The following is a 27194-nucleotide window of genomic DNA, read 5'->3' as shown; positions in this document are numbered from 1 at the left end:
TGGGCTCGATTCTGAGCTTGATTCTAAGAGATTCTGGGCTTGATTCTGGGAGATGGAATTTGCAGTAGAAGAAAATTGCAGCAGCTATTTTAGCCCACTTTTTGATCCGTTAACCATCCGAAACTCATCCGAGCCCCTCGGGACCTCAACCAAATATATCAACAAGTCCTAAAACATCATACGAACTTAGTCGAACCCTCAAATCACCTCAAACAATGCTAAAACCATGAATTACACCCCAATTCAAGCCTAATAAATTTTGAAATTTTAAGTTTCTACAAACGACTCCAGAACCTATCAAATTACGTCCGATTGATCTAAAATTTTGCACACAAGTCATAAATGACATAACGGAGGTATTTAAATTATCAGAATCGGATTCCGACCCCGATATCAAAAAGTAAACCCCCCGGTCAAACTTCCCAAAAATTCAACTTACGGCATTTCAAGCCAAATTCCACTACGGACCTCCAAATAATTTTTCGGACACACTCCTAAGTCCAAAATCACCATACGGAGCTATTGGAATTATCAGAATTCGAATTCGAGGTCTTTTACATATAGATCTACATCTGGTTAACTTTTCTAACTTAAATTTTTAATTATGAGACTAAGTGTCTCATTTCATTCTGAATTCCTTCCGGACCCGAACCAACTACCCCGGCAAGTCATAAAATAACTGTAAAGCATAAATTGAGCAGTAAATGGGGAAACGGGGTTATAATACTCAAAACGACCATCCAGGTCATTATAATTGGTATATTAAATATAGCCTATAGTAAGTGTCCGAGTCGACCCCTCGTCACTACTTCTTCGAGGTTAGGCGGGATACTTACTGGGTACGCATTGATTTACGTACTCATACTACACTTGCTGCATATTTTGTTGTGCAGACACATATATATTATTGGCCTTGTGGGCGCAGCGGCGTGGTTGATACAGGGACTTAGGTGAGCTGCATTTTGTGAGACGATTCACAGCCAGCAGAGTCTCCTTCAGAGTATTTGTATTTTTTTTTCAGTCCAAATTTGTATTCCGGACAGTTATTGTATTTTATTTTATCCCCTAATAAATGCTCATGCACTTGTGACACCGGGTTTTGGGATTCATTATGGGCGTTCAGTATTGAAATTGATAAAAATATTATTATTTTTTCTGAAAAATCTCATCCTTTACTATTTAATTTGAAGGAAAGTATGATTTCAAAAACATTAAAGATGATGACCAAATCTAGTATTTATTGTTGGCTTGCCAAACAGTGGTGTCCGGTGCCATCACGACCTTAATAGATTTTGGGTCGTGACAACATGGTATCAGAGCCCTAGGTTCACGTAGGTCTCGTGAGTCATGAGCGAGTCTAGTAGAGTCTTATGGATCGGTACGGAGACGTCTGTACTTATCTCCGAGAGTCTACGGGGCTGTTAGGAGCACTTCCCTTTCTTGATTCCTCATCGTGCGATTTGAATCCTTCGAGGATTATGTCTTCATTTCCTTCCTATTCGATCTTATGCGACGTGAAGCGCTGGTTACAAATCGAGACTTAAGGAATTTTAATGGTACTACAGATGTGATGCGGGATGTTTCTCCCTACGTAATTGATTGTGTTATTGTCGTCGCCATGTGGAAGGATATTCTATCAATTCAGCTCAGTGGCTGTACTTCTGAGAACTTTGAGGCTATGCACAGGTTGCGATGATGCTCATGAGTTATTATCACACAGTATCGATGTGATGGTAGGATGTTTGCCTATGTGTTGGGGCAGTGAATAAAAGGAGGTTTACTTAGTGCATGGTTCCGAGATTCAGTATCTTATTTTGGCGGAGGAAAAGCAATTGGCCTATGAATGTCCAGATTTGGGTTGATGGAGTAACGAGGCTTGGTATTTTCTAGTGTGATGGAATCTTCATCCGAGGTGTGGTTTCGTCGTCCTTGATTGAATGTTTTAAGTTCGTCGGTGTTATGATTTTCTTCGATTCGCCTTTGGGGCAGGGTAGCATATGGGTTCTGTGGTAGGATGACTACACGCCTTGAGAAAGTTTAGAGTGATCTGGGATTCATGGTGGACCGTGACTAGGTCTACGAACTTAATTTGGAGTATTGGTTGCTATATTGAGGAAGATTGGGTGTGACAGGAGGGAGTTGCTTGATATGAAGAAGGATACAACATAAATTTGGATTGGAATATATGGTCGCACCTTTAGTTGATGTCCATGAGGAGTGAACGGACCTGTACAGCTGGTGAATGAGCACGGGCTCAGGATGGGTTACTGATTTCGTAATTATTGTATCTAGTTGCATTGGATGATGTCGGCATGGAATTTCCATAGGTGAGTTATCTCTTGTGAGCAGGTTAGCGGTTGCGTGGTGTTGGTGGGGCTGTCACGAAAGAATTCTACTGGTTATACGGCAAGAGGTCGAATATGTGAATGTGGTTAGTGATTCAAAGTGTTCATGAAAGGTCAAATGGAAGGACTTCGAGGAATTTGGCGAGTTGGTTGTGCAAGATCAGTTCAACGATGAAGAAAGAATCTTGGCGGGTTCTAGAGTTATGCAATGGTAGCTTCAAGCTAAGTGGGAGAGTTCCACCGCCTACGGCTGGATTGTATGGTCGGCTAATTGTGAGATTTCTGGTTATCGACATATTGGTGGGATATTATGACTAAGGAAGAGAGAACATCAGCGGTAATTTGAGCAAAGGATTGAGGAATGTGTGCTATAGTAGGCCTTATTGACTCATGTTCAGGTTTTGGGAAGGTTCAGGATTTATGCTTCATGTAAAGGTGATTTACAAGGAAAGTGATTCAGCCGGGTGCTTCTTGAAAGGGCGTTCATGTACTAGTGAAGCCTGGGAGTTTGATTATATTCGGTACCAAGTCAGAGTGGGTGACTCTCAACAACGGTCCTAGTGGATTCAAAAGTTAAAGTGTGGTGCCTAAGAATTTTGAGTCCGTAGTATAGTTAAGTATTGAGCTGTTGCAGAGGATTATAAAAGTGGATTGGAGTGATATTATCTTCGGTATGCGGTGTAGCAATGGAAGAATGGGAGAAAATAACTCGGAATCGTAAGGGAAATATCAGAATGGGTGTACTAGTTGAAGATGCAGATGTGCGCACAAGGAGGGTGCGAGATGGTTCGTGGGTTTTGGGGACAATGTGGTCTCGTGAGATGGGGTCACTCAGGATGAGTGCGGATTGAGTTCGTTATATTGATAAAGGAGTTGTTGTTATTTCTAAGGAAGATCCAAAGTAAATTAGGAGAAGTCGAGTTCGGTTAGCAATGGTTGAATCGGCTTAGTGATGGCAATGATCAGCTCCTTCAGTGTGTTGGGTTATTCATGTGATTGACGGTCGCCGTAACTGATCTTATTTGGAGGCTTTCGAGTATTATGGCTTGTTATGTGCAGATGGATCCCGGAAGGGTTATGGTGGATTAAACCACTACTTGAGGTTGGTATTTTTTGCGGATATGAGGATTCAGTCGCATGTTGCAATGGTTCTCTTGGAATGAGTTAAGTAAAAGGTTTCTATGTGATGAAGTATTTACCCTATTAGTAGTTCGGAAGTTAAGACGAAATTTTTGCGCTATTGCGCATTGGCATGATTAAGTGCAGTGATCAGCATGGGATTTGGAAGTTGAGGATCAAGGTTGCGATTCGGTATTGGCAAGAATGTCACGAGCTCGGATGAGCGAGAAAGGACTCAGATGGTTAGAGCCAGGTGGCATTATTTTTAGCATCACCTGAGATCGGTATTCTGTGTAAGAGGCTTTGAGTAGTGATTTCGGATTTTTGATTTGCTTTACAGCATTTGTGCGGACGGTGGTATGGATGTGCAGAATTATTATCTAGTGCGGAAGGTAGATTGTATAAGTGTGACATGTAGTCACTGGATTGATCGAAGATTGGAACCAAGTATGGAGATTGCGGTACTATTGTTCATGTGAGAATTTATGCCCGGAGGGGGCTCGGTTCATTTGGTTGTAGACTGTGGGAGTTTGTTCCGATTATGATGGATGTTCTCGTGTGTTATGGGAAAAAGGGTTATTTTGGACCCTTGAAAGGTTAATAGCCTAGTACGGTGCGATCAAAATTGGCTTGAGGTCTGTGGATAGATTTAAATATGAATATGGGCTCTATATCAGGCCGGATGTGTTCATTTCAGCATAGCGTTCCTTGTGGAGGAGTATTCGGACGTTGGATGTCGTTTCATCGTCAGCTATTTCATGTAATACTATATTGCGCAGTGTGAGTTGTGAAACAGCTTGGTAAATTTCTTATGTGTTGGGGTTCCAAATAGCGATGGTGTTATGTGAGCAGGATGGCTCTCAAAATTCAAATCATATACCGCACCTTAGTTCTGCTTGGGTTTTGTAGCGTATGGCGCTATCTATCTACCCAGGGATGGTATTATGCACTTAGCGTGCTTGTGGCCGATATTCGGGTATTTTGTAATAATGAGCCTTCTAGCTCAGTAAGTATCTCCTTATCCAGGTTTTATGTGTGGATCGGGTGGCACGCCACTACGGGTATATTGTTTGGATCGGGTTGCACGCCGCAACAGTGTGTTATTGAGTACAGCTTCCCCTATCTATTATCGTTTGTTTTGCTTCTCATTTTCTAAGGAAGATTCATAACATCCTTACGGTTGTTTAAATTAGTTACGTGGGTTGAGTGGTTCCTTCCAAAGTTCGATTCCTTATGTATCACATTCGAGTTTGTAGCTTGTGGGCACGTTGTGGCATTATATGAGACTTTTGGCAGTGTCTGAGGTGGCTTATTGCCTGAGCAGCTTGTACTGGGTGAGACTAGATTATTGGACCTGGGATCAGTGCGATCAGATTTATAGGAAGCATATTAAAGAGTAAATATTGTTATCCAGTCCAGAGTGAAGTAATGGTTCTTGTCGGGAGGAGAGACTCCATAAATTGTAATACGGCAGGTAGCTATGAGTTCTACACATCTTCTCTGTCGTGGCGGTATTGCAAGAGTTGGGACCAGACTTATATATGTCATGAGGGGCATGGTGAACATCAGATTCGGGGAATGTCGGCTATTATGATCAGAGAATGTTATTATGGTTATGCGAATGTTGCAGTGCATGGTGCGAATTCAGCAAAGGTGCAGTCATGTTCTGGTATGTCGTGTGGTGATTGATACGGTGTTCGTATGTTGGAAGAAGGCCTGGCAGAGAAGTCCGGATGTTGGAACTGGGCTCTAAGGCAAATTTGACTAAACAAAAGGGGAATTCTTCAGATTCACTCGAGCCAGTGTGCTCAACTGAGTTGTGGTAACACGGGTAGGTGCACGAGGTGCTAAACAGTGATTTTGGACAACTCCAGCGCAGTTCTTAGCACGTTCAAGGACGAACGTGTGTTTAAGTGGGAGAGAATGTAACAACCCGACCGGTCGTTTTGATCCCTAGCGTGTCATTCGGTGGTTTGAGGCCATGAGCAGCTTCACTTCAGGTATTATGACTAGTACGCCTAGTCGGAATTGAGATTCAGGGAGTTCAGAGTTGATTTGGAAAGAAAATCCTCATTTCGGAAGCTTCAAGTTGGAAGAATTGACTAAGGTTGGATTTTTGAGTAAATGATCTCGAAATCGGAATTTGAGGGTTTCAACATGTTCGTATGATGATTTCGGACTTGGGCGTATGTCCGTATGGGGTTTTGGATGACCCGGGAGCGTTTCGGCGCCTATCGTGAAAGTTGGCATTTTGGAAGAATTTCATAAATTTGGGTTGAAGTGAATTTCAATGTTATCGATGTCCGTTTGGGATTCCGAGTCTGGGAATAGCTCCGTATGGTGATTCTGGTATTGGGAGCGCATCCGGAAGTGGATTCGGAGGTTCGTAGGTCATTTTGGAGTTATTTGGCTAGGCTAGAAATTTGAAGGTTTTTTAGAAGTTTGACCGGAAGTGGACTTTTGATATCGGGGTCAGAATCCGATTCAGAAAATGAAGTAGATCTGTAATGTCAAATGTGACTTGTGTGTAAAATTTGAGGACAATCGAACGTGATTTGATAGGTTTCGGCATCGATTGTAGAAGTTGTAGTTTCAAAGTTCATTAAGTATGAATTGGGGTGCGATTCATGATTTCGATATTGTTTGATGTGATTTGAGGTCTCGAGCAAGTTTGTGTTCTGTTATGGGACTGGTTAGTATGATTGGACGGGGTCCGGGGGCCTCGGGTGTGTTTCGGGGTGGTTTCGGACCAAAACGGAATAACTTGCTACTGCTGTATCTGGTTTCCTTCTTCGCGAACGCGAAGGGAGTCCCGCGTTCGCGAAGAGGAACTTTGAGGCTGCTTAGATTTGGCCTTCGCGAACGCGAAGGTTGAGATGCGAACGCGGTGAAGAACTTGAGAAACCTACGCGAACGCGAGTGGGGAATCGTGAATGCGTAGAAGGAAATGAGAACTGGGCCTGAGGATGTTTGGCCTACGCGAACGCGAGGCTGGGTATGCGAACGCGAAGCAGTGAGGGCGGAAAGCTTCGCGAACACGTCGTGAGGAACGCGAACGCGAAGAGGAAATTGGGGGAAGTGTGTCTTTGGCCTTCGCGATCGCGATGGTCTTTCTGCGATCGCGAAGAAGGGCGGACCTGGGCAATGAAGTTTTATATACGGGATTTGGCCATTTTCCTCCACATTTCTTTTCGGTTGGGCAATATTTGAAGCTTTTGAAGAGGAGATTTCATCATCTATTATGAGGTAAGTAATTCCCGCACATTGTGAGTTAAATACATGGTTTATATAAGGATTTAGACATGAAAATTTGTAGAAATTGTGAGTTTTGGTAGGAAACTTAAAAATTGGTATTCTTGGATTTTGATCATGAAATGGAGAATAAATTATATATTTGAGTTCGTAGGGTTATGGGTAAAGTTTATCTTCGAAAATTTTTGAAATTCGGGCACGTGGGGCCGAGGGTGATTTTATCAACTTTTCGAACGGAGTTGAAAATTGTTATAAAATGATTAACTATGAGTATTGAAGTATATTTTGATTCGGTTGCGTCATATTTGACTAGTTTTGGAGCGACGGGCATCAGTTTGAATTGTCGGAACGGCTTTGGAGCCGGTTATGAAATTTCGGAGCAAGGTAAATCTCCTTTCTAACCTTGTAAGAGGAAATTAACCCCATAGGTGAACTAAATTATTATGTGATTCTATTTGTGGGGGCTACGAACGCACGATGTGATGAGAGTCCGTATGTAGCTACTAACTATGGCTATGTCCGGGTAGTTTTAGGCTTACATCATGCCTTATTGCTATTGTTGTTGAGTTTATGTTTATTGCTTGCCTTGAAAGGAAGCGAGATTAAGTTAGCTTATTAAACGTTTCGAAAGGAGTTGAAATTGAGGAAAAGTTGGGAACTTAAAGGTTTTCATTTGAACTTCGTATTTTTTAAAAGAATTGAGGAACACTATAATAACTTAAGAAATCTATATGTAACCGCGTTGCATGTATGTTTTGCGAGCGGGGTAATTTTCTTAAAAAGCTACAAGCTGAATTTCCCTTATTTTGAAAAGAATCAAGAAAGAGATATGATTTTAAATTTTAAATTTATGTTTGACCACGTCGCACGTATGATTCGCGAGCGGGGTATTTCCTACTACTCTCATGGGAGCGGGCCAATCACCTCGGCAAGTTAAATAGATGCATCTATGGTTCGCGTCATTCGACCCTCTGGCAGTGCACTGTTTAAATATTTGTTAGATCGGGTCGTACGACCTCGGCATGATTTGCGCATGCTTGTATTGCTTGCCTTGAAATTTTTAAAGAATGATATTGCCTCCCTGAGATAAATTGATAAATGATGAAATAGGAATTTGGAAATCTCTTATTAACAAAAGAATTGTTTACTCATTTCATGATATTGGGCTTACAGTCACTTTTCGTGATCCATGCTTAAATTATATCATTGGTATATTAAATATAGCCCATAGTAAGTGTTTGAGTCGACCCCTCGTCACTACTTCTTCGAGGTTAGGCGGGATACTTACTAGGTACGCGTTGATTTACGTACTCATACTACACTTGCTGCATATTTTGTTGTACAGGCACATATATATTATTGGCCTTGTGGGCGCAGCGGCGTGGTTGATACAGGGACTTAGGTGAGCTGCATTTTGTGAGACGATTCGCAGCCAATAGAGTCTCCTTCAGAGTATTTATATTTTTCTTTTCTGTCCAAATTTGTATTCCAGACAGTTATTGTATTTTATTTTCTCCCCTAGTAAATGCTCATGCAATTGTGACACCGGATTTTGAGATTGATTATGGGCGTTCAGTATTGAAACTGATGAAAATATTATTATTTATTCTGAAAAATCTCATCCTTTAGTATTTAAAGGAAAAAATAGCCGAGTCAAATCCCTGTTCTACTGATTTTCTCTGTTCTCTTTATTGCTCATGCCTATGCCTAACAAAATAGTTATGAAATCTGCATGGGAAAAACATTGGCTTCTCATGCCGATCTTCCATGAAGCCAATTCGACAAGTAACTTGAGCATGTTGTAAAATTGTGAAGCCGCACTACTGATTTTCATCAATATCTTAAACGTAAATTGTCTATAGAAGAATTTGATGCATGCTACAGTAAGGGGAAAAGTTTCAATCTTTAGAGGTAATGCTATCAATCTTTTACAGATTTTAACTTTTTTCTTCATCTTATTTATAGTTAAAGTTTCAAGATGAGGTACATTTATTAGCTTCTGTTGTCGTCAATGAGTCTTTCAAGGTCTTCGGATTTGCATTGCGTGATCAAGCACTCAATGGTGTGTCCTTAAATCATGGAAATTCTTGTGCTGATAAGAACTTTCATTGAACTTCGAGGTCTTGCGCGCCTTAAAAATCTGAATTTGGAGGTTCAAGGGAGATTTCTTCCGTCTCTGAGTAAATCCCACTTGGGTAAACTGGCATAAAGTGCCAAATTATTCCAAGTACAAGAGGAGAAATCAGTTCCAAAGAGAAAAGCTAAACCAAGGATGCCAATGTGATTAATTCTCCTTTTTGCTAAGTTGTTGGATTTTCAACATGTAATTTTAATTAGTATTATTGGAAAAACTGAAATAGATGTTTAATTTTCTGCAGGTTTAAATTGCAGAAGTAAAAGAACGGGATAATATATATGATGCAAGTATGCAGCTGGAGGGAATGGAAAGCAGAAACAAAAATTACTTTGATGCATTTGTTTTTGAGTTTGCAAAGACTGACTGTGCAAACTTAATGTTCGAGCCTTTTTGAGAAGTATTTTTTTGATCTGTTTTGCATAAAAAGTTAACCTTTTTAATATTTTCAACCTTGGTTTTTGAAATCTTCCAACAACTCAAATATTAATGCAATTTATGTTCCAAATGATGGAAAGTTAAATATTAGCAAGATGGTTGAGTTCTTCTGTATATATGTATTTTCATTAGGGGATAGGCGGTATCTCTTTATTCTTCATGATATTGACCACATTTCTGATCCCTATTTGCATTTTAGTGGATTGATCTGGTATGAGAAGTTGTTCAATAGCCCCTCAACGCAGTTCTTCTGAATTTCGAATAGTATTCAAGATCCTCTGTTTTCGATTATCTAATAAATCACTTAATGAAAGTAGATTATTTTTCCATTCCTTTCCAAAATTCCATAATCCCGTCCCGAACCAAACATGAATCTTTCGATTCATTTGGCTCTCACGCTCAATTACTTAAGGTAAATTCTAGGGCTACTGGGAAGAGAGAGCCGCTGTCAATGTCTCAATAAAAAGCAAGGAGAAAAGCACAACGTGGGCTTCTCCGAGCTTTAGGGCATAAGCTCACTTTAAGCGATTTTGACAACACTGGCTTCAAAAATTATATCTTAAGGTGCAATAGTGTATTGTGAATCACAAGAGATGATACCAGAAGCCAAAAGACTTATTAGGGTGATACTGTGATCCAATTAAACACCTTATGTTAGTTAACATATTTCTATAGATATATGGAGATTAGGCACAAAGAAAAATACAAATATAGGCAACTGGATTAAATGACAATAACTTCGCAGAAGCATATTTGCCTTACTCCCCATCCCTCCATGTTTAAACAAAAAATTAAAAGGGAATTTAAATACATAGAGAGAGTGGATGCCTTTTTTCCTACTTAAAAGAAGAAAACTCACTGTTTAAAGCTCGCTTTAGAGCAAAACAAAAGAAAAAGTCATAGAGCATCATCTCAAGGTTAGTTCGATGCAAACCAGCTTGTCAGAATTTAAAAAATTTTGAATTTTATTATGGAAATAGATATGTTTCTTTACAGTTTGTTTGCAAATTATTTGTGATACAAAAATAAATTACAACCACAATATAAATATGAAGAAACATAATTTTATTGATAAACGATGCGGGTACAATTCTATTTATCCTTGATTCTTCTCTTCGATTTGTTATCCGTAATTCGAGGGATGGATCAGTGTATTCTCGAATGTAGGATGATACGGACCTTTCTGAATTATTTGATCTCCACGAAAGCCGATCATTGTATGGATATGCTTCTTGAAGTATTTGATTATCAAGAACAACGTCTATTGATCACGACGTTATTTTATGCCTTGATCCCTTTGTGAATATCCCGAGAATTTATGGGATGTTTGAGGCGACCTCAATTTGAGACCCATTTTCAAAGGAAATATGTAACCCTTTTTATAGGAGTAACCTAGGGTTATGATAGAGTAGCCTCCAAATTAAGGTTTTTGTAGAGTAGCATCCAAGCAACCCTAATAGACTTCTAGAATTGCAAGAGTCCGCTTATAGTATCTTGAATTTAGGATTTACCTTGATCCGTTAAAATTTCGTTGTCTACAAATGCCCCCTACTTCAAGACTTGTCGGCTTGTAGACTTGATGAAACATACAGACGAGACTTGCTTACTCATGTGAGAAATTAATTTTTTGTATCTTCTCAAAAGAGTACTTGATCATACAAAGTTGTGTCGAACTGTAACTTGAGATGGATCCAGTCTTTAAAGAAGCTCTTGCAGAAATTTCATCTCGTAATTATGCCTAATAAACATGCTTATTGGCCCAATTTCAGAAAGATTATCGAGTCTTAAATTGAGCAGCATCTATGACATCATGGAATCCTTTATTTAATTCACCAAAATATAATAAGCAAAGTGAGACCATGCTTGTTACTTGTCGCAAGCATAGCCTATTTTTAAAGAATAAAGCATAGCAACCCCTTTGATAGGTTACTTGGCCTCCTTGAAATTACCATCGCCAGCTTTCTTGTGGCTTTATAGTTTTAGCGAGAGTAGTTTTGGTGAAGAATTAGTTGATGCCTTCACTTTACAATTTCACATTCATGGCAAGACTATTTGGGTATCTCCTCCTTTAGCTTGCGGCTTTGGCAAGGAACCACTGGGATAGAGGACAAAAGAACCTATCCCCAGAGATTGCCCCCATTGTTGGAGATTTGATTTTCTTCTTCTCCAAGGGGGTGTCAAGGGGTGAAATATGTGGTTGCGGTAACGTCTTTACTTGAATGATTGTTGATCTTTTTGAAGGCCATCACATTAGTTTGATTTTGAAACTTATAATTTCCAACTTGCAGGAGGAAGAGATGAAGGGCAGAACTGGTCCCACTGGGCGTGTCAATTTGGGTAAATCATTCTCCTTATTTACGTTAATGTCATTTATTACTCCCTCCGTTTTAATTTATGTGAACCTATTTCCTTTTTAGTCCGTGCCAAAAAGAATGACATCTTTCCCTATTTGGAAACAATTTACCTTTATGTAATGATTTATAGCCACATAAAATATATGTGTTTCATTTTATACCACAAGTTCAAAAGTCTTCTCTCTTTTCTTAAACTTCGTGCCAAATCAAATGAGTTCACATAAATTGAAACGGAGGGAGTATTATTTATTGCTTGAAATTCTTCTATCATTAATGATCTTGAAACATTGAATGTACACAGCATTTAATCATCCACCAATACTGTCCGATTTTATTTGGGTTGACTAGTTATAAATAGGGATATTATCATTAACTAGGTTTAACAAATTATTTGTGATACAAAAATAAATTGCAACCACAATATAAATATGAAGAAACATAATTTTATTGATAAATGATACAGGTACAATTCTGTTTATCCCTTGATTCTTCTCTTCGATTTATCCGTAATTCGAGGGCTGGATCAGCGTATTCTCGAACGTAGGATGATACAAATCTCTCTAGATTATTTGATCTCCATGAAAGTTGATCATTGTATGAATATGCTTCTTGAAGTATTTGATTATCAAGAAAAATATCTATTGATCACGACATTATTTTATGTCTTGATCCCTTTGTAAATATCCCGAGAATTTATGGGATTTTTGAGACGACCTCAATTTGAGACCCCTTTTCAAAGGGTATTTGTTTATAGGAATAACCTAGGGTTAGGATAGAGTAGCCTCAAAATTAGGGTTTGTGTACAGTAGTCTCCAAGTAACCTTAATACACTCCTAGAATTGGAGGAGTCCTCTCGTAATATCTTGAATTTAGGATTTAGCTTGATCCGTTAAAATTCCGTTGTCTACACAGTTATCTACTCGAGTCATACCCATTCAGCACAGAACAACAATGAAATTGCAAAATTAAGAAGTATGAAGAGAACCAAAAAAAGTATTGAAAGAAAAAAAGACAAAGAAGAGGAGCGGAAGAAAAAAGATGAAGAAAAAAAGATCCGAGGAAAAATCAGAAAAGAGCAGCGAAGAAGAAGAACTCCAATCTAACCTGATTCGAAGAGAATCTTCAAAAAAAGTCTAAAAAAATAAAATTACTACCATTATCTATTTCTTTGTCTCTACTTGCTTTTAATCACACTCACAGATTTAACCCACAATAGCCATTGAATTGCGAAATTAGAAAGAGGAGAACCCGAAAGAAGCGCAGAAAGGAAAAACAGATGAAGGAAATGCGAAATTAATTGAAAGAGGAACATACCAGTAGGTAGAAGACCCAACAAGAACACAAACAAACATGAGAACAAGAGCACAGAGAAAGACTGTCGAAATTGTAGACGCTGAAGAAACATTCTTTGACAGTTCAGAGAAACAAAGGAAAATGCTAATGTTACACCTGTAGCAACATTCAATTTACACGTAGGTTGGCGTAAACAGTTATAAGACACGTAAAATAAAATACGTATAAATGATGCAGAAATGTCAAAATTACCCTAAGCTTTTGTTCAAATGACGAGAAGCAGCCAGATCGAAATCTTGGCTCTTCTATAATATAGTAAAGTAATATGTGTGTGTGATGTAATCAAATATATAAAATTAATTCTCAGATGCATATGCAGAAATATTTAATATATTCTATCTCATTTAAGCTTACCAATATCAATTAGTATAAATTTACTAACTAGTTCCTACTATTAATAAGAGGGAGTTTGAGGAGCTTCAGGTCAACACGTCTGCTTGAGCAATTTGCTTAAAATCTGGGCCCACGAGTATATTCTTGTAATTGTAACAAAACTGAGCAATTCTATTGGCTTAAAAACTAGATTACTGTAGCTCCTTCATAAAATTTTTGTTGTACGGACTAATTTACCCTTTTGCTGATATGCAATCATCAAGCCAGACCAACTTTCCAACCCAACCTGCTTACTTTCTTCTTACTGTCCTCATTAATCACGTCACACGTGTCCTCATTGATTTAGTGCACATTTAAGATCATAAAACAAAAACCTCATTTTGTACTCTTGGAAACCAAATTTAGAAAGCTAAAAGGCGAACACCAAAAAATAGTTACATAGTGACTATAAAGCTGTAAATTCAAGGTGGTTCATATGTGAGGGTGCTTGCTTTTTTTCTTCTTGAATCTAAATGAAGGAAGTTGTAGTCTATCGGTATTTACCAAGCCTCTAACCTGCCCAGGTAGGCTACCAAAGTGATATATATCCAAAGATCCGTCAGATTGTGGCTAAGGGATGCCAATTTGTCCGCAACACGATTTGCTTCTATATAGCAATGCCGAGTTTTAATATCATGAGTATTTACCAATAACTTTCTCTCTTCTACTGTATCATTGATTCTCCAAGGTGTATCATATTCTCCAATCACTGAGTTTTGAAGGTTGAGTGAGTCAGTTTCTCCTATGATTGAGTTAAAGCCATAGTTGATGCACCATATAAGGCCATAGAGCAATGCACTAGTTTCTGCAGTGTTACTGGTGCACTGTCCCAATGGCAATGAATATGCCATTATGAGACAACCATCACTCCCTCTCGCTATACCTCCTCGTCCGCAGTTGCCATCTAGACAGATCCATCATTGTTCAGCTTCACAATGAGAGGTGGTGGTTTGAGCCATTTTACCATAGTAAAGCAGTTCATCACCACCTGAACTTTATACATGTTACATAAATCTTCCCAATTGTTTCCAAAGTTGATCTTCTTGAAATGAGATTTGATAAGCTGAGTGATGTTGAAAGTAATCATCTCTTTGGATCTGTGAAATGATGGTTTTTCCATATCAAATATAGAGTTGCACCTAGACCTCCATAGCTCCCAAATGATGATAGGAGGCATGATTTTGTGCATGTAGCTAGCCATGGGATTTTCCCCCTTCCGTTTCCAACAATTGAGTATGAGAGTCCTCAGATTGTTGTTTCTATACTCAATGTCCAATCTGCCAATAAAAAAATTCCACACTTGTTGTGCATATTCACTACTATAGAATAAATGATCTGTAATTTTAGGTACTCGGATGTCACTGAAACAAGTACAACAACTGCACCTAGAGTCGATGACAATCCCAAGGTTAGAAATTCCCTCATCAGTGGAAACCTTGTTGTGAACAGCCCTCCATGACATAAAGGACATTTGAAAGGAACACATATCTGCCAAATATTAGCGTCATAGCTAGAAACTCTCTTTATTTGCCTTAACAGATTTCATACACTTGATATAGTAAATTTGTCATTATTATTGCTAGTCCAGATTGTTGAATCCTCCTTTTGTTGGTTGATGAGAACCTGCAAGGAAGACAAAGAAGATAGGTAAGTTTTTATGTGGTCAGGGGTTGGTACCGAAGAACTGACCAATACCATTGGCCATCCTTAAGTACTTCATTGATCTTTATATTACTCAATATGGGATTTTCAGATTGAGTTTCAAAAAGAGGACCCTTGTCCATCCAATTGTCAAACCAGAAGCTGATATTGCCTTTTTTCAGTTTTCCAAAGTATGTTTTGCTCCACTTTAATTTTGATTGAATACATAACTTTCCAACTATAGGAATTTCTTTTCATCCAGTTTGTACAAACTGGATTGCTAGCATTACAGTACTTTGCTTTCATAAATTGAGCCCAAAGGGATTGGGTGGTTCTGAATTTCCACCACTGCTTGGAATTGAAGGCATTGTAAATGTCTTCTAATTTCATGAATCATGTTCCTCCTTCCTCAAAAGTAAAATACAAAGTCTTCCATGCCACTCAATGGTGTTTCTCCCTATTTGCATGCCCTGACCAAAAATATCTGGCCAAATATGTCTCTATCAGTTCAAAGGATCCTTTGGGAGGATGCACCGAAGCAAGAGTATAAATATTGAGACCCAGGAGAACATGCTTGATGAGAACTACCCTTCCACATATTGATAAGAATTTCAAATGACATCCTTTGATTTTGTTAATGGCCTTGCTCACCATATCTGAGAATGTGACAAGAGTTTTCCTCCCAGTATATATATAGGACACCCTAGGTACTTCATAGGAAAATTACCATGTCTCTTACCAAGAATTCTGCCAACCCTAGTAATAATGCTTATAGCAGTCTTAGGTGCCATTGTATAACAACTTTTGTATTTGTTGATCATTTGACCACTAATCTTCTCATATGATTCTAAAGTCGCTAGCACCAGTTTCAGAGTTTACTTAATACCACTACAGAAAATAATTGTGTCATCAGCAAATGAAAGATGAGAAATATGTGGTCCATTATGAACCATATAATACCCTTTGAATATGTTGTTGTTATGGAGTCCATTGAGCATTAGGGAAAGCAGCTCCGCACAGTGAATAAAAAGTGAGGGTGAAAGAGGATCTCCTTGTCTGAGTCCTCTTTTAGACTTGAAGAATCCATGCCTGCTACCATTGACAATAAGAGAGTACTAGTAGTTGGATATGAATCTGTAGATCATGTCTATCCATACTTCAGCAAAACCAAGTTGTCTGAGCATGAAACATAAGAAAGGCCAGGACACTTTGTCATAAGCATTAGCCATGTCAAGCTTAATGACAAGATTTAGACCTTTTTTAGGCTTGCAAATGTTATTAACAATCTCTTGGGTCAGTAAGATATTCTCATTTATCGACCTTTCCTTGATAAAACTACTTTGATTAAGAGAAATAATCTTGGGCAAAATGAGGCCGAGTCTAGTATTTATGATCTTTGCAATTATCTTACTAGATACATTACAGAGACTGATTGGTCTGATATCTGAGAAACTTTGTGGAGAGTCTACTTTAGGAAGCATTATCAGGCAAGCGTGGGAGAAAAACCTAGGTAGAGTGGCACCATTAAAGAATGCACCCACTGCCTTATGTATATCATAAGAAATTACTTCCCATGCACTTTGATAGAATTTATCACTCAAGCCATTAGGGCCCGGTGCACTGTCAGGATCAATCGAGAATACACAATCTTTAACCTCCTAGAGGGAAGGCATAGCTGTCAAGAGCTTCAGTAACCACCTTCTTCACTACATTTAGAATTTGAGAGTCTTCTACAACAATATCAGCTTGAAACATCTTTTGAAAGAACTGGACAGCTGCACTTGCTACATCATTGGAGCCCTCTATCCATTCTCCTTCCTCATTTTTTATTTTGAGGATAAAAAGCTTTCTTCTTCTATCCTTAAAGACTCCATGGAAGTAAGCTGTGTTGGCATCCCCTTCATCTAACCATTTGACCCTAGATTTTTGCCTTAGAACTTTCTCCTGAAGAATCAAGAAACTGGTGAATTCAGCTTTAGTTCTAGCCAACTTGGTCCTGATATCTTGAGTATTATTGGTAATAGATACCTCTTCAAGTTCCTTAATGAGCTTTTCCAGCTTCTTTGGTTCTTCATAAATATCACCAAAAGTAGTCTTTAACCATCTGCTCAGAGCACTGCATACTATTTTAGTCTTTTGGTGGAGGATATAAAGAGGATTCCCATGAACCTCTTCAACCCATGATTGTTGGATAACATTCAAGTATTCATCATGGTCCACCCATTTATTCAAAATTTTGAAATATTTAGTATGAGTAGGATCATACTTCCCACATTCTATCAGCAACGGGGCATGATCAGAGCATATCCTAGAGATATGTGTAACTTTAGTCTCCCAAAAAGATCAAATCATTCAACATTGTATGTTAATTTGTCTAATCTCTTCCAAATTGTGTTGGGAGGGTCTCTATTATCACTCCAAGTGAAAACAGTTCCATGAAATCCACCATCTTGTAAATTGCAATCATTCAGACAGGAGAGGAAATTAATTCCTTCTTGAATTCTATAGGGTAAGCCACCGAGCTTCTCCTCCGAGCTAATAGCTACATTAAAATCACCAACCACTCTCTGAGGGTCGTTAATGTTATTGGACGTGCTTCTGAGTTCATCCCTTAGAACATTTTTTTGATTTTCATCGCACTTGGAATACACAATGGTAATGTGAAATGAAATATTCCCACGAATTTGAGAAATTTGGAGTAAAACTTGTTGTTCTTTATCATCCAGGACATTGATTTTGTAATCAGCAGACCAAAAAATCCATATCTTTTTGGAATAATTGTGAAAATATTCTGGGTATCCAAGCATCCTTTTATACTTTTCAATCTTCCTTGCTCTCACCATGGGTTCCTGCAAGAAAATAAAAGGAAGGTTGGACTAGTTTTTAATGATTTTGAGCCTTTCCGCAGCACCTTGGGACCATATGTCCCTAATGTTCCATGATACATAACTAATCATTTGAAACATTTGAGTTTTGTTCCCCCTTAGCCTTTAAAATTTCTTCTGAATTCCTACTGTTAGGAGCCCAATTGATCTCACCTAGTTGATCACCAAGTCCTCTTGGAGAAAGATTGTTGAATTGAATAATATTTTGGTGGACTTGGGAGGTAATCACAGGATTGCATTCGACACTTTGATACCTCCCTGCCATATGATCATCATCAGATAAAGAGTTTTTCTTATCTTCATATTGTATTTCCATAATCATATCATGGTCTTGGGGATCACTGATAGCATTTGCTTTCCCACTCAAGGACATCTGGCTATTTTCTCCTGGATCAATGATTCTTGGTGGCTCATCTAGCAGTTGATATTCAAGCCCCATTTTTCTATCCTTCCAGCTAGCATATTTCTCAACAAGTTTGGGGTCAAGGCCAAAGAGTGATCTATACACCAAGCTATGATTTTCCTGATCCATGTCACTTGTCAGAACAACATCACCTGGTATGGTCACTTTTTCTTTAAACTTTCTCCTTTTCTTGTTCATATTCTTTGTTTCCTCTAGTCATATTCACTAGTGAAGTATTCATGATATCCTTTTCATTATCGACAAAATCACAATCTCTGGGTACTCAGCATCCTTTCCTTGATACGTCTTTTTACCAGACTTGTTGATAGTAAGTAATTTTGACTTTTTCTTATTGTCTTTGTTACTGTTGTATTTGTCCCTTATTGTGTGTTTGGCCTGAGCTTGAGGGATCAAAGAAGTAGCAGCTAGGATCACTTCCATATTCACTTCACCTTCACTGTTGTTGTGGGTGACAATCACAGTACTTTGTCCCTCATTGATCATGTTGGCGGTGTTAGTATCATTCCCTTTTTGAGTTATCATAGCAACATGATTGTTGTTATCATTGTTTCTATTATTTTTTTATTCACAGTATGTCAACCATCTTCAGCTCCTTTGTCAATATTGGTAGCACTGTTGTTGTTAGCTGGTCTCTTACCCGTGGGTTTTACAGCAGCGTTAGAATTGCCATTGGTCTGTCCAGCATTCTGAGGCCTGCCCTGTTCTCTTCTTTGCTCATTTCTCCTAACTGCTCTCACATTTTTTATTTTGATTAGTATCATTCCTTTTGGTTTGCTCATTAACCTCGCTGTCATTCTGAACTCTCAATTCTCGATGTAAAATTCTACACATTCTGTTTGAATGTCCTTGCCTCATACAATGATTGCAAAATGCATGTAGTGATTCATATTCAACTTTCTGAATAAACTCTTCTATATTGCCTTCATGGTTCCTGATCTCGACAATGACCTCATTTAAAATTGGCTTTGCAAGGTCAATTCCAATTCTAAGCTTTGCAGTAGTGGGTCTTGTTTTGGTGGTCGTTGCCTTGTCCAAAATCAAAGGAAAATCTATAGGATCAACTATACGACATATTGCGTCCCACTCATCGAAATTCCATGGGAGATCAGGAAGTGTGATCCATACCGGAATTCTGGTGGTATTAGGTTCCGATTTAAATTTTGTGGTCCACTTCTCAAGACTCATCACAAAATCTCCACCCAAAATTCACAAAACTTCTAGTAGCTACTGCATTGTGATCATCTAAGTTATCAAAATCAATAAATACATGTTTCATGTCATAAGCTCCAACGGTTATGCATCCTTTCCCAGGAAACACTTTCGCGAATTCCTTCTTAATAATGTCAATCGAGGGACGGATCTTAAAAAACTTACCGACTATAGTCCATTTGCATGACTGAGCCAAAATATCATTTTCCTCCTTAGTGAAACTTACCATTGGTTTACCGTTAATCAGCTCGTAAGATTTGAGAGGGAGTCGGATTCTGCTCCTTGGTTGTGGGGTTTTGATTCCTATGGCACCTACGTAAGAATTGTCGCCATTGCTTTTACTTTGATAGCTAGCAGCTTTATTAGCAGTAGTATGGGTCCAGGTTTTGGGAAAATTTTGATTAGGAAAAGAAATTTCACTAATGTTTGTGGGTTGGGGTGTAAAAGATTTTTGATTTGGGATAAGAGATGTTGTCGGAATTTGGGTGGGGATTAAAGGCGGTGGATCGGGGGGGGGGAGGGAGGGGGAGAGGGGGTCATTGGGTTTCTACGCGTTTGGTAAACATACAAAGTGCTTATAAGCCAAGTGTTTATAAGTTAAAATCGGCCATAAGTCATAAGTTGGTCACCCCCAACTTATGATTTTTCAGCTTATAAGCACTTTTAGTTTGACCAAGACTTTTACTAATTTATCCTTAATAATATTTTTTAATTTACAAAATATTTTTTTCAAAATAAATTTTTAAATTTTCTCTTCATTCCATATTCGTTGTTTATCATTTTCTCTACAAAGAAACTTTTTAATTCATAATCTTTTATAAAAAATTTAAGGGTATTTTTATCTTTTTAACAAGAGAACAGTTTATCAGCACTTTTCTACCAAACATATCAGGTGCTTATTATCAGTTTCAGCACGTCTATCCAAACACATAAATAGATATTTAAAAAATTAATTCCAGCACTTCAAGATTATCAGTTATTTACAATAAGCTAATCCAAACGGGTTAAGTTTAATTAAGGTTGCTCCTTAATTAAATTATTTTGTAAGGGAAGGAGTACTCACTGCAATTACAACGTTATTACATGGTTGCGGCGAATACGTGCCAGCATCGATGTGGGCAAGATATATAAGACTTAATCATTGAGCTATTTTATTGGAAAATTTGAGAATAAAAAAGAAAATATACAAAACAACTTATACTATTAAGAATCATAATTTGAGTTATACTACAAGTTAGAGTCTCTCACTTAATCACTATTATTCTACTCGATTAAAACCAGTGAGGTGTTTTTTTGAAAATAGTGTTAGATAATTTGATAACAAAGTATGAAATTGAGAAAACAGCCCTTCTGGAGGAAACTAATCATCAATAAGATAGAGGTAAAAATTTATAAAATCTTCTTTATAATCAATGCCATGTCCCATGTTTCTATCTCAAGTGGAATTGAAAAACATAGGTAATATACATAATAAACCAACATATATATGTGCATGTATAATAAGCCCTCCGTCCCATTTTAAGTATCGGATATAGTTTTTCAATTGTATTTATGTTCTTATTGATTAAATTTTTTATCTACCGTTGATTTCTTAGGGCCTCATTTTAGTTGGAAATAATTTTTTATACATTAATATGTTCAGCTAATGAGATTTCAGAAGTTCACTACAGCTCAAAAATCTATAATATATATGCTAATTAAAAGCTCGAAAAAGTGCAAAAACATAGATAAACCAAAAAAGAAAAATGAAAAATAAAAAAATAGCAACTTTAGTTGAAAGAATAATAGTATGACAAAATATTTTACATGTGAAGTAGAACATCGTACTTACAGTGAGGACTACAAACATTAAATGTTAATTGTAACCATTTTCATAGTTGTTTGAATGATTAGCTTATCAAAATAATGAGAAAAAGAAAACTTTATCTCTATGAGTTGCAAGATTTTATTGTGCGGAAAATACCTTGATTTTCGGGTATCGCTCGATCATTTTCATTTTCTGGTACGGAATTGAGAATAACTAATTGAGTAGCATACGATGCGGTTTCACTTTAATACGAGACTTCATAAAATTAGTTGGATAAATAAATCTAACATAATAATAATAATTTATAAGTTTGCACAAAGTGACTCTAGGATTCAAATTTCACACAACGTTAGTATACAACAATTAGCTTTTAGGTAATGGTTGTGAGTTGTGACTAACAAATTGTTATACGTTTTCTCATTTACTGATCTTAAGTGGCTTCGTAATATCTTTTATACCATTTGGAGATAGACTAACATAAGAGTTATTTAGAGGCATTTTCAAAGAGACAAATTTAGACCATTTGGATTGATAGGATCAGAACTTAAATAATGGCTAAAAGAATATACAGTGCAAATAATCTAATTTTTTTATAACTAAAAAAAACTACACTCAAACTTTTAGAACGGTATTATTGGGCCCGTGCTGCGGCTATCATAACTAGTAAAATAAATAAAAGGAAGACAACAATTTCAAGAATATTTTTTCTGCGAAATAGAATCAGAGGTGCGAGTAAATGGGGAGCGATAAGAAGACGACGGAGGAGAAGAGGAAGCATAAGAGAAATTCGCCTTCTTCTCCACGAGGTTTTTTCCTTTCTTGTGTCTTCCAAAATCTGCAAAGAGATAATTTTTGAATATATATGGGCTTATACGTCTTTGTGTCTGCTTAAACAGATGAAGTGAAAAGCAAACGCCAGAATATCAAAGGGGATGAAGAGCGAAGGAAAGAAAAGGACAAATCCAAGAAGGAGAAGCACAAATCCCATAAATCCAAATGTCATTCTAGTGAAGGTACTTGCACAATTTTTGTTTTTGTTTTAAATTTTGTATATGAGTTCTGTTCAGTATTAAGCTGAGAATTTACTGATTTTATTATGAAAATTTAGGGATTTTGTTCTTTACTTGGGCCTCAGAAGGGTTCGTTTAGTTCCGTAAAACGTTTGCGATTTAGAATTTGATGTTGTTGCTGTTAGGGTTTGCTGCACTGATTAGTATAATGAGTTTGAAAAGGGAAAGCAAGTATTATGCCGCTCAGCAATCCTTTTGCTTTGTTTTCCAATTCAATTGATAGTTATGTGTAGGTTATGTGATCTGCCATTTATTAAGCAACTAAACTATAAATTAGGGCTGCACACAAACACATATAAAAAAGAAAAAGAAGAAAAATGATGGGTACGTATGTGCAAATAGTTAGAACACCATTTGCCTTTGGAAATGATGGGTGCTTGCTAGTGGCTAAGCCTTCTTCTTTGAAATGGAGTTCTTTGTTCAGATCTTCCATTTACAATGGTGTTATTTACTGAACTCCAAGATCTTAGAGTGTAATCCATGTACAGATGTGAGTCAAAGCTAGGATATCTTATTCTAATAACTGAAAAGGTCTTCGATTGCTGTGCACATTTTGTTCAAATAGAATTAGGGTTCCCTTGGGTTCTTTCAACTCTTTATATAGTGATGGAGTAACTAATAGTCTTAGAGATAGAGTTGTGACTTGTCAGTGATGATCTGTTAGATTTGGCAATCTTTTACAATGAAAACAAAGGATCAAAGACTGGATCGCTGGTTCTACTTCATGTTACTAACCTTTGTTCTTGATATTATTAGGTTTCACTCCATTATTTTGTGTGACTCATGGTGACATCTTGTTGGTAGCTTTATAGATTTATACCACTATTGTTTTTTTTTTTTGATGAACTGGGAATTTATTCATTAGAAATTACTCACTACTACAGTTTTGATCCTGTGGATCATTACATATACCACTATAGTTATTTTGTATGATTATTATAGCAAGTGGTCGTTTCTGATATTTTAAATATTGTATGTTTATACATAGGGAGATGTGTGCACTTAAATTAAATGGTTCCCCTGTATGTTACTGGTTTGGTGCTAGAAGTTATGTTAGACACGCTGACTCACTGATATTGCTTCAGAGAAGAAGTCAGGGGAAAAGCACAAAACCAAGAGCCACAAACATAAGGATAAATCGGTGAGTGCTTCTTGTTTAATACCTACATTTCTTTTGCTTCAAAATAACATTCTCAAGCTTATCATTTTACTCTGTATCATATCTCGTGGAAGGAAAATTGTTATCTGCTCGCGTAGTTATTATCCTTCGCACTAATTTGTTGCTGTATGTAGGTAGCATTGGTTTAAGTTGGTGTTGAATCTGTTGAATATAATAGGTTGCTCGTCTTTTTCTGTTTTGGCTGGAACTGATAGTTAGATATAGCTTTCTTGTGGTATGACCTTTCAGCTATCTATGTTAATTCTTGTAGAGAGTCTTCATTACATATGTGGCTGGCTGATGCTTAGAAATAAGTCTGTAAACTTGGAAAAATACTGGAGTTCCATTTTCTTCAGTTGTGATATCTGAAATCTTGGTTGGACTATTGCTGTCTTGATTGCTGATATAAAATATTTGTGAAATAAACCAAGGTATTCATATATGGAGGAATCATTCTTTTGAAGAGAACCTGTCAGATTCAAAAAGGGCAATAATTTCTGTGTGGTGAATTGTTAATGGCGTCCACACTATCAGAGCTCTTTAATACTTGAAAAATTGTTAGACTGTAGCAGTAGCAGTAACTGTTTTCGCCTCTGTTCTTTCTCATGACTTCCTTTATGAAAATAGCTCTTTAATACTTGAAAAATTGTTAGACTGTAGCAGTAGCAGTAACTGTTTTCGCCTCTGTTCTTTCTCATGACTTCCTTTATGAAAATAAGTAGGACATCCATTTTGACTCAGGCTTTATTCCTCCATCTTTGATTTTTAATTATTTTGCTTTACCTTCTTTCTCAGAAAAACAAGTTTGAAGAGTTATCAAAAGATGATTATTTCTCTAAGAACAATGAATTTGCTTCTTGGCTGAAAGATAAGAAGAATTTGTTCTTCTCAGATCTTTCGTCTGAGACTGCACGCAATTTATTCTCTGACTTTGTCATACAATGGAACAAGGGAAAGCTTGACAGCCAATACTATGAGGGAATTGCAACCGGGCCTCGGTCATCCCACGCTTGGAATATCAAAAAGTAATAGAATTCCATGTTTCTTCTCTTTAAGGAGCAGTTGTATTGTCTTTTTCCCAGTTGTCCGATGGTTATGTCTTAGGCTTCTGTATTTTTGTGTTTTCTTTTTTCAGCAGAACATGCTTAAGCCTTATGAAGATACTTTCTTGGATGCCTGGTAAAATCACCCTATCTGTTATTTATCAAGGCCTTCGGGTGCTGAGACGGACAGTACTTATGATTCACGTAAACTCAATAGTTTTTATTCATACTTTCGATATGTATTAAAAACTTTATTAAATACCTATAAATATTAAACTATAAATTCAATTATTATCGTATATTAACTTGAGGTTACTGCATGAACTCTTAAATTTTAAATTTTAAATACGCATCTGTTTGAGTGCCTATTTGGCAACCCAAAACACTATACAATGATATATTCAAAAAAATGTTCTGGCTTGGAGAAGGTACTTTGATCCAGCCTCCAGTGTGACCACTGACCAGATAGCGGATAATATATATATATATATATATATATATATATTATGTGGCTCAATTTTTAATTGGGATTTTCATAAAGATCAGACAAAGATACCCAACTGGGCACACTTTAAACAGTACTCTCGCTGTTTTGATTTTTCATGTTTTCTTTCACTAATAATTCTCCACATTTTGGTGGAAAAATAGAAATGAAGCTAAAGCAATAAACGGCATATAAACGAGCTAAAATACCAAACTAATAAACCATGCAAGCCAAAATAAACAACCAGCAAACAATTTTCTCCAAATACAACCATAATGAAGAATCATTGGCCTTAGCTAGAAACCAAAAACCAAGATAAACAAAGCTCAAAATACACAACATGGTAATTTCAACTTACAAATATAGCTAGGCCCGATTAATTGAATGACCAACACTTAATTTCAAGTTACTATGGAAATGGAAGAGTTAAATTTTAATTAGTGCTTTAGCAATGGGGAGGATTAGGGAGTTTGCATTTCTGAGGGAGTTGCATTGCAAGTGTTGGATCAACTCCTAAAGAAGGCAACCAGTGAGAATTCATATAAGAGCAAAGGCATCCCCAGTCTGCATGTGCCAGCGCGCTGCAGCACTTGGCTGTGGGCGCCGACGGGTTCGGGGGTGTTACTGATGGTTTACATGACATTAAACCTTCTCCTGATATGTTACATATTCCCTGTGCTCTCGACACTTCTATGCTAAAACTGCTCAACAAAATGGCAACCAAAGCCAATGCCACAGGTTTTTTGGCCAAGTAATGCTCCATGTCCATATTTCTCTTTCTTTCTTTCTTTCTGTGAGTGTATGTAGAGAAACAACATGACATAAAGGATTTATATAGTAACAATGTGTGTATGACTGGGTATGGGTTTATGGGCAGGGGCAGGGGCGGATCCAGCATGCCCGTATCGTGTTCTTGTGAACCATAATTTTTTACACGAATATAAATTTGTATAAAAATTTACTAAAATTATAATAAATAATATTTATGACCGTATAATTTTAAAATAGACTGGGTTCAATGCTAAAGATATAAAAGTTAAATTCTACTGAATTCAGTCTCTGGTCATATAGAGTAGCTACTGGGAATCCGTGAAAGTTCATTGGATTTACTTTCTGGCAAAACTCTAGTGTCACGGACTCTGGTTTTTATGTGTAGTCAAGTGGCGATTCTCATTATATATATCAGTGCATTGACCATTTGATCCTTGTATATTGATCTTCACTGTTCACTCGTTTTCAAGTAGTGTCTTTGTCAAGTTTAACTTATTCGTCTCATATTTCCAGCCTATTTATTTTCAAGAATCACACAGCCTTCTTCTAATTCATTTCTGTTTTTTCCCCTTATTATTAAGTACCCCATCGGTTTCAATTTATATGAACATTTTGGTTATGAACATTCATTTTAACTCATCTTTGAAGTTAAATTAGATTAGTTCAACTTGATATTTTAAAATCAAAATATAAATATTTAAAACTATACAAAAATACTATAAGTTGTAATTTTTCTCATGTCAATATCTATACTTGTATACTATATTAAAAGTGGGAAGCCTTTAAGGCTAAAGTTAAATTACAAAAATACCCATAAAATGGACTTTTTTACTCATTTTAAGTATTAATTAATAATAATATTCAAATGAAAAGAATAAAACTAATTTGAAGTACTGTTCTAACTTAGAATAGTTGTGTCCTTTCAATTGTATAACTAACCTATAGAATAGTTGTGTTCTTCCAATTGTATAACTAACCTTTCCATTCAATAATAGTCTTTAACCATATGTAACCTTTAGAGTTAATGCTCCAATAGAATATCATCGACAAACAGAGAAATCAAATAAATGTTCTTTTTGCCAACTTCTCATAGAAATGATTATTCTGGTATAGATTTAACTAATTCATCCCCTGGCCATGATAATTCAAGTCTTTGCCTTTTTACAAGAGGGGTTGCTCAGATGGTAAGCAACCTCCACTTCCAACCAAGAGGTTGTGAGTTCGAGTCACCCCAAGAGCAAGGTGGGGAGTTCTTGGAGGGAAGGATGCCGAAGGTTTATTGGAAATAGCCTCTCTACCTCATGGTATGGGTAAGGTCTGCGTACACACTACCC

The 27194-nt window shown here is 37.1% G+C and overlaps 3 protein-coding genes across 4 annotated transcripts; 1 reads left to right on the top strand and 2 right to left on the bottom strand.

Moving 5' to 3' along the window:
- Nucleotides 1–16658: 16658 nt before the first annotated feature.
- Nucleotides 16659–17851, bottom strand: LOC107767403 (uncharacterized). The gene is made up of 2 exons (XM_016586407.1): nucleotides 17425–17851; nucleotides 16659–17284 (listed from the first exon to the last, which is right to left on the bottom strand). The coding sequence occupies exons 1-2, from the start codon at nucleotides 17849–17851 to the stop codon at nucleotides 16659–16661; spliced, it is 1053 nt and encodes a 350-aa protein (XP_016441893.1).
- A 4180-nt stretch (nucleotides 17852–22031) lies between these two features.
- On the top strand, nucleotides 22032–24879 carry SCI1B (Style cell-cycle inhibitor 1-B). 2 transcript variants are annotated; one of them, NM_001425764.1, is made up of 5 exons: nucleotides 22032–22139; nucleotides 22230–22346; nucleotides 23489–23544; nucleotides 24358–24587; nucleotides 24698–24879. In NM_001425764.1, exons 1-5 carry the CDS (start codon nucleotides 22070–22072, stop codon nucleotides 24849–24851), a joined length of 627 nt encoding a protein of 208 aa, NP_001412693.1. In that variant the 5' UTR covers nucleotides 22032–22069; the 3' UTR covers nucleotides 24852–24879. The 2 variants fall into 2 exon arrangements, with proteins under 2 accessions (NP_001412693.1, NP_001412694.1); NM_001425765.1 differs by having other exon boundaries at nucleotides 24358–24879.
- Nucleotides 24880–25285: 406 nt separating this feature from the next.
- Nucleotides 25286–25987, bottom strand: LOC107767404 (putative lipid-transfer protein DIR1). Its single transcript, XM_016586409.2, has one exon. The coding sequence runs from the start codon at nucleotides 25985–25987 to the stop codon at nucleotides 25535–25537; it is 453 nt and encodes a 150-aa protein (XP_016441895.1). The 3' UTR covers nucleotides 25286–25534.
- Nucleotides 25988–27194: the final 1207 nt, after the last annotated feature.

This window comes from Nicotiana tabacum, chromosome 4, assembly GCF_000715075.1.
Source record: "Nicotiana tabacum cultivar K326 chromosome 4, ASM71507v2, whole genome shotgun sequence".
Classification (NCBI taxonomy): Eukaryota; Viridiplantae; Streptophyta; class Magnoliopsida; order Solanales; family Solanaceae; genus Nicotiana; species Nicotiana tabacum.
The sequence above is the reverse complement of the archived record's forward strand: the minus strand, read 5'-3'. Positions and strand labels throughout refer to the sequence as shown.

Coding starts and splice junctions, on each gene's coding strand:
- LOC107767403 (XM_016586407.1), bottom strand. CDS start 17,851: ATGGTGAGAGCAAGGAAGATTGAAAAGTATAAAAGGATGCTTGGATAC. Junction 17,285..17,424: donor TGGAACTGTTTTCACTTGGA/GTGATAATAGAG, acceptor CGTTGCTGATAG/AATGTGGGAAGTATGATCCT.
- SCI1B (NM_001425764.1), top strand. CDS start 22,070: ATGGGGAGCGATAAGAAGACGACGGAGGAGAAGAGGAAGCATAAGAGA. Junction 22,140..22,229: donor TTCGCCTTCTTCTCCACGAG/GTTTTTTCCTTT, acceptor CTGCTTAAACAG/ATGAAGTGAAAAGCAAACGC. Junction 23,545..24,357: donor ACAAACATAAGGATAAATCG/GTGAGTGCTTCT, acceptor CTTCTTTCTCAG/AAAAACAAGTTTGAAGAGTT.
- LOC107767404 (XM_016586409.2), bottom strand. CDS start 25,987: ATGCTGGATCCGCCCCTGCCCCTGCCCATAAACCCATACCCAGTCATA.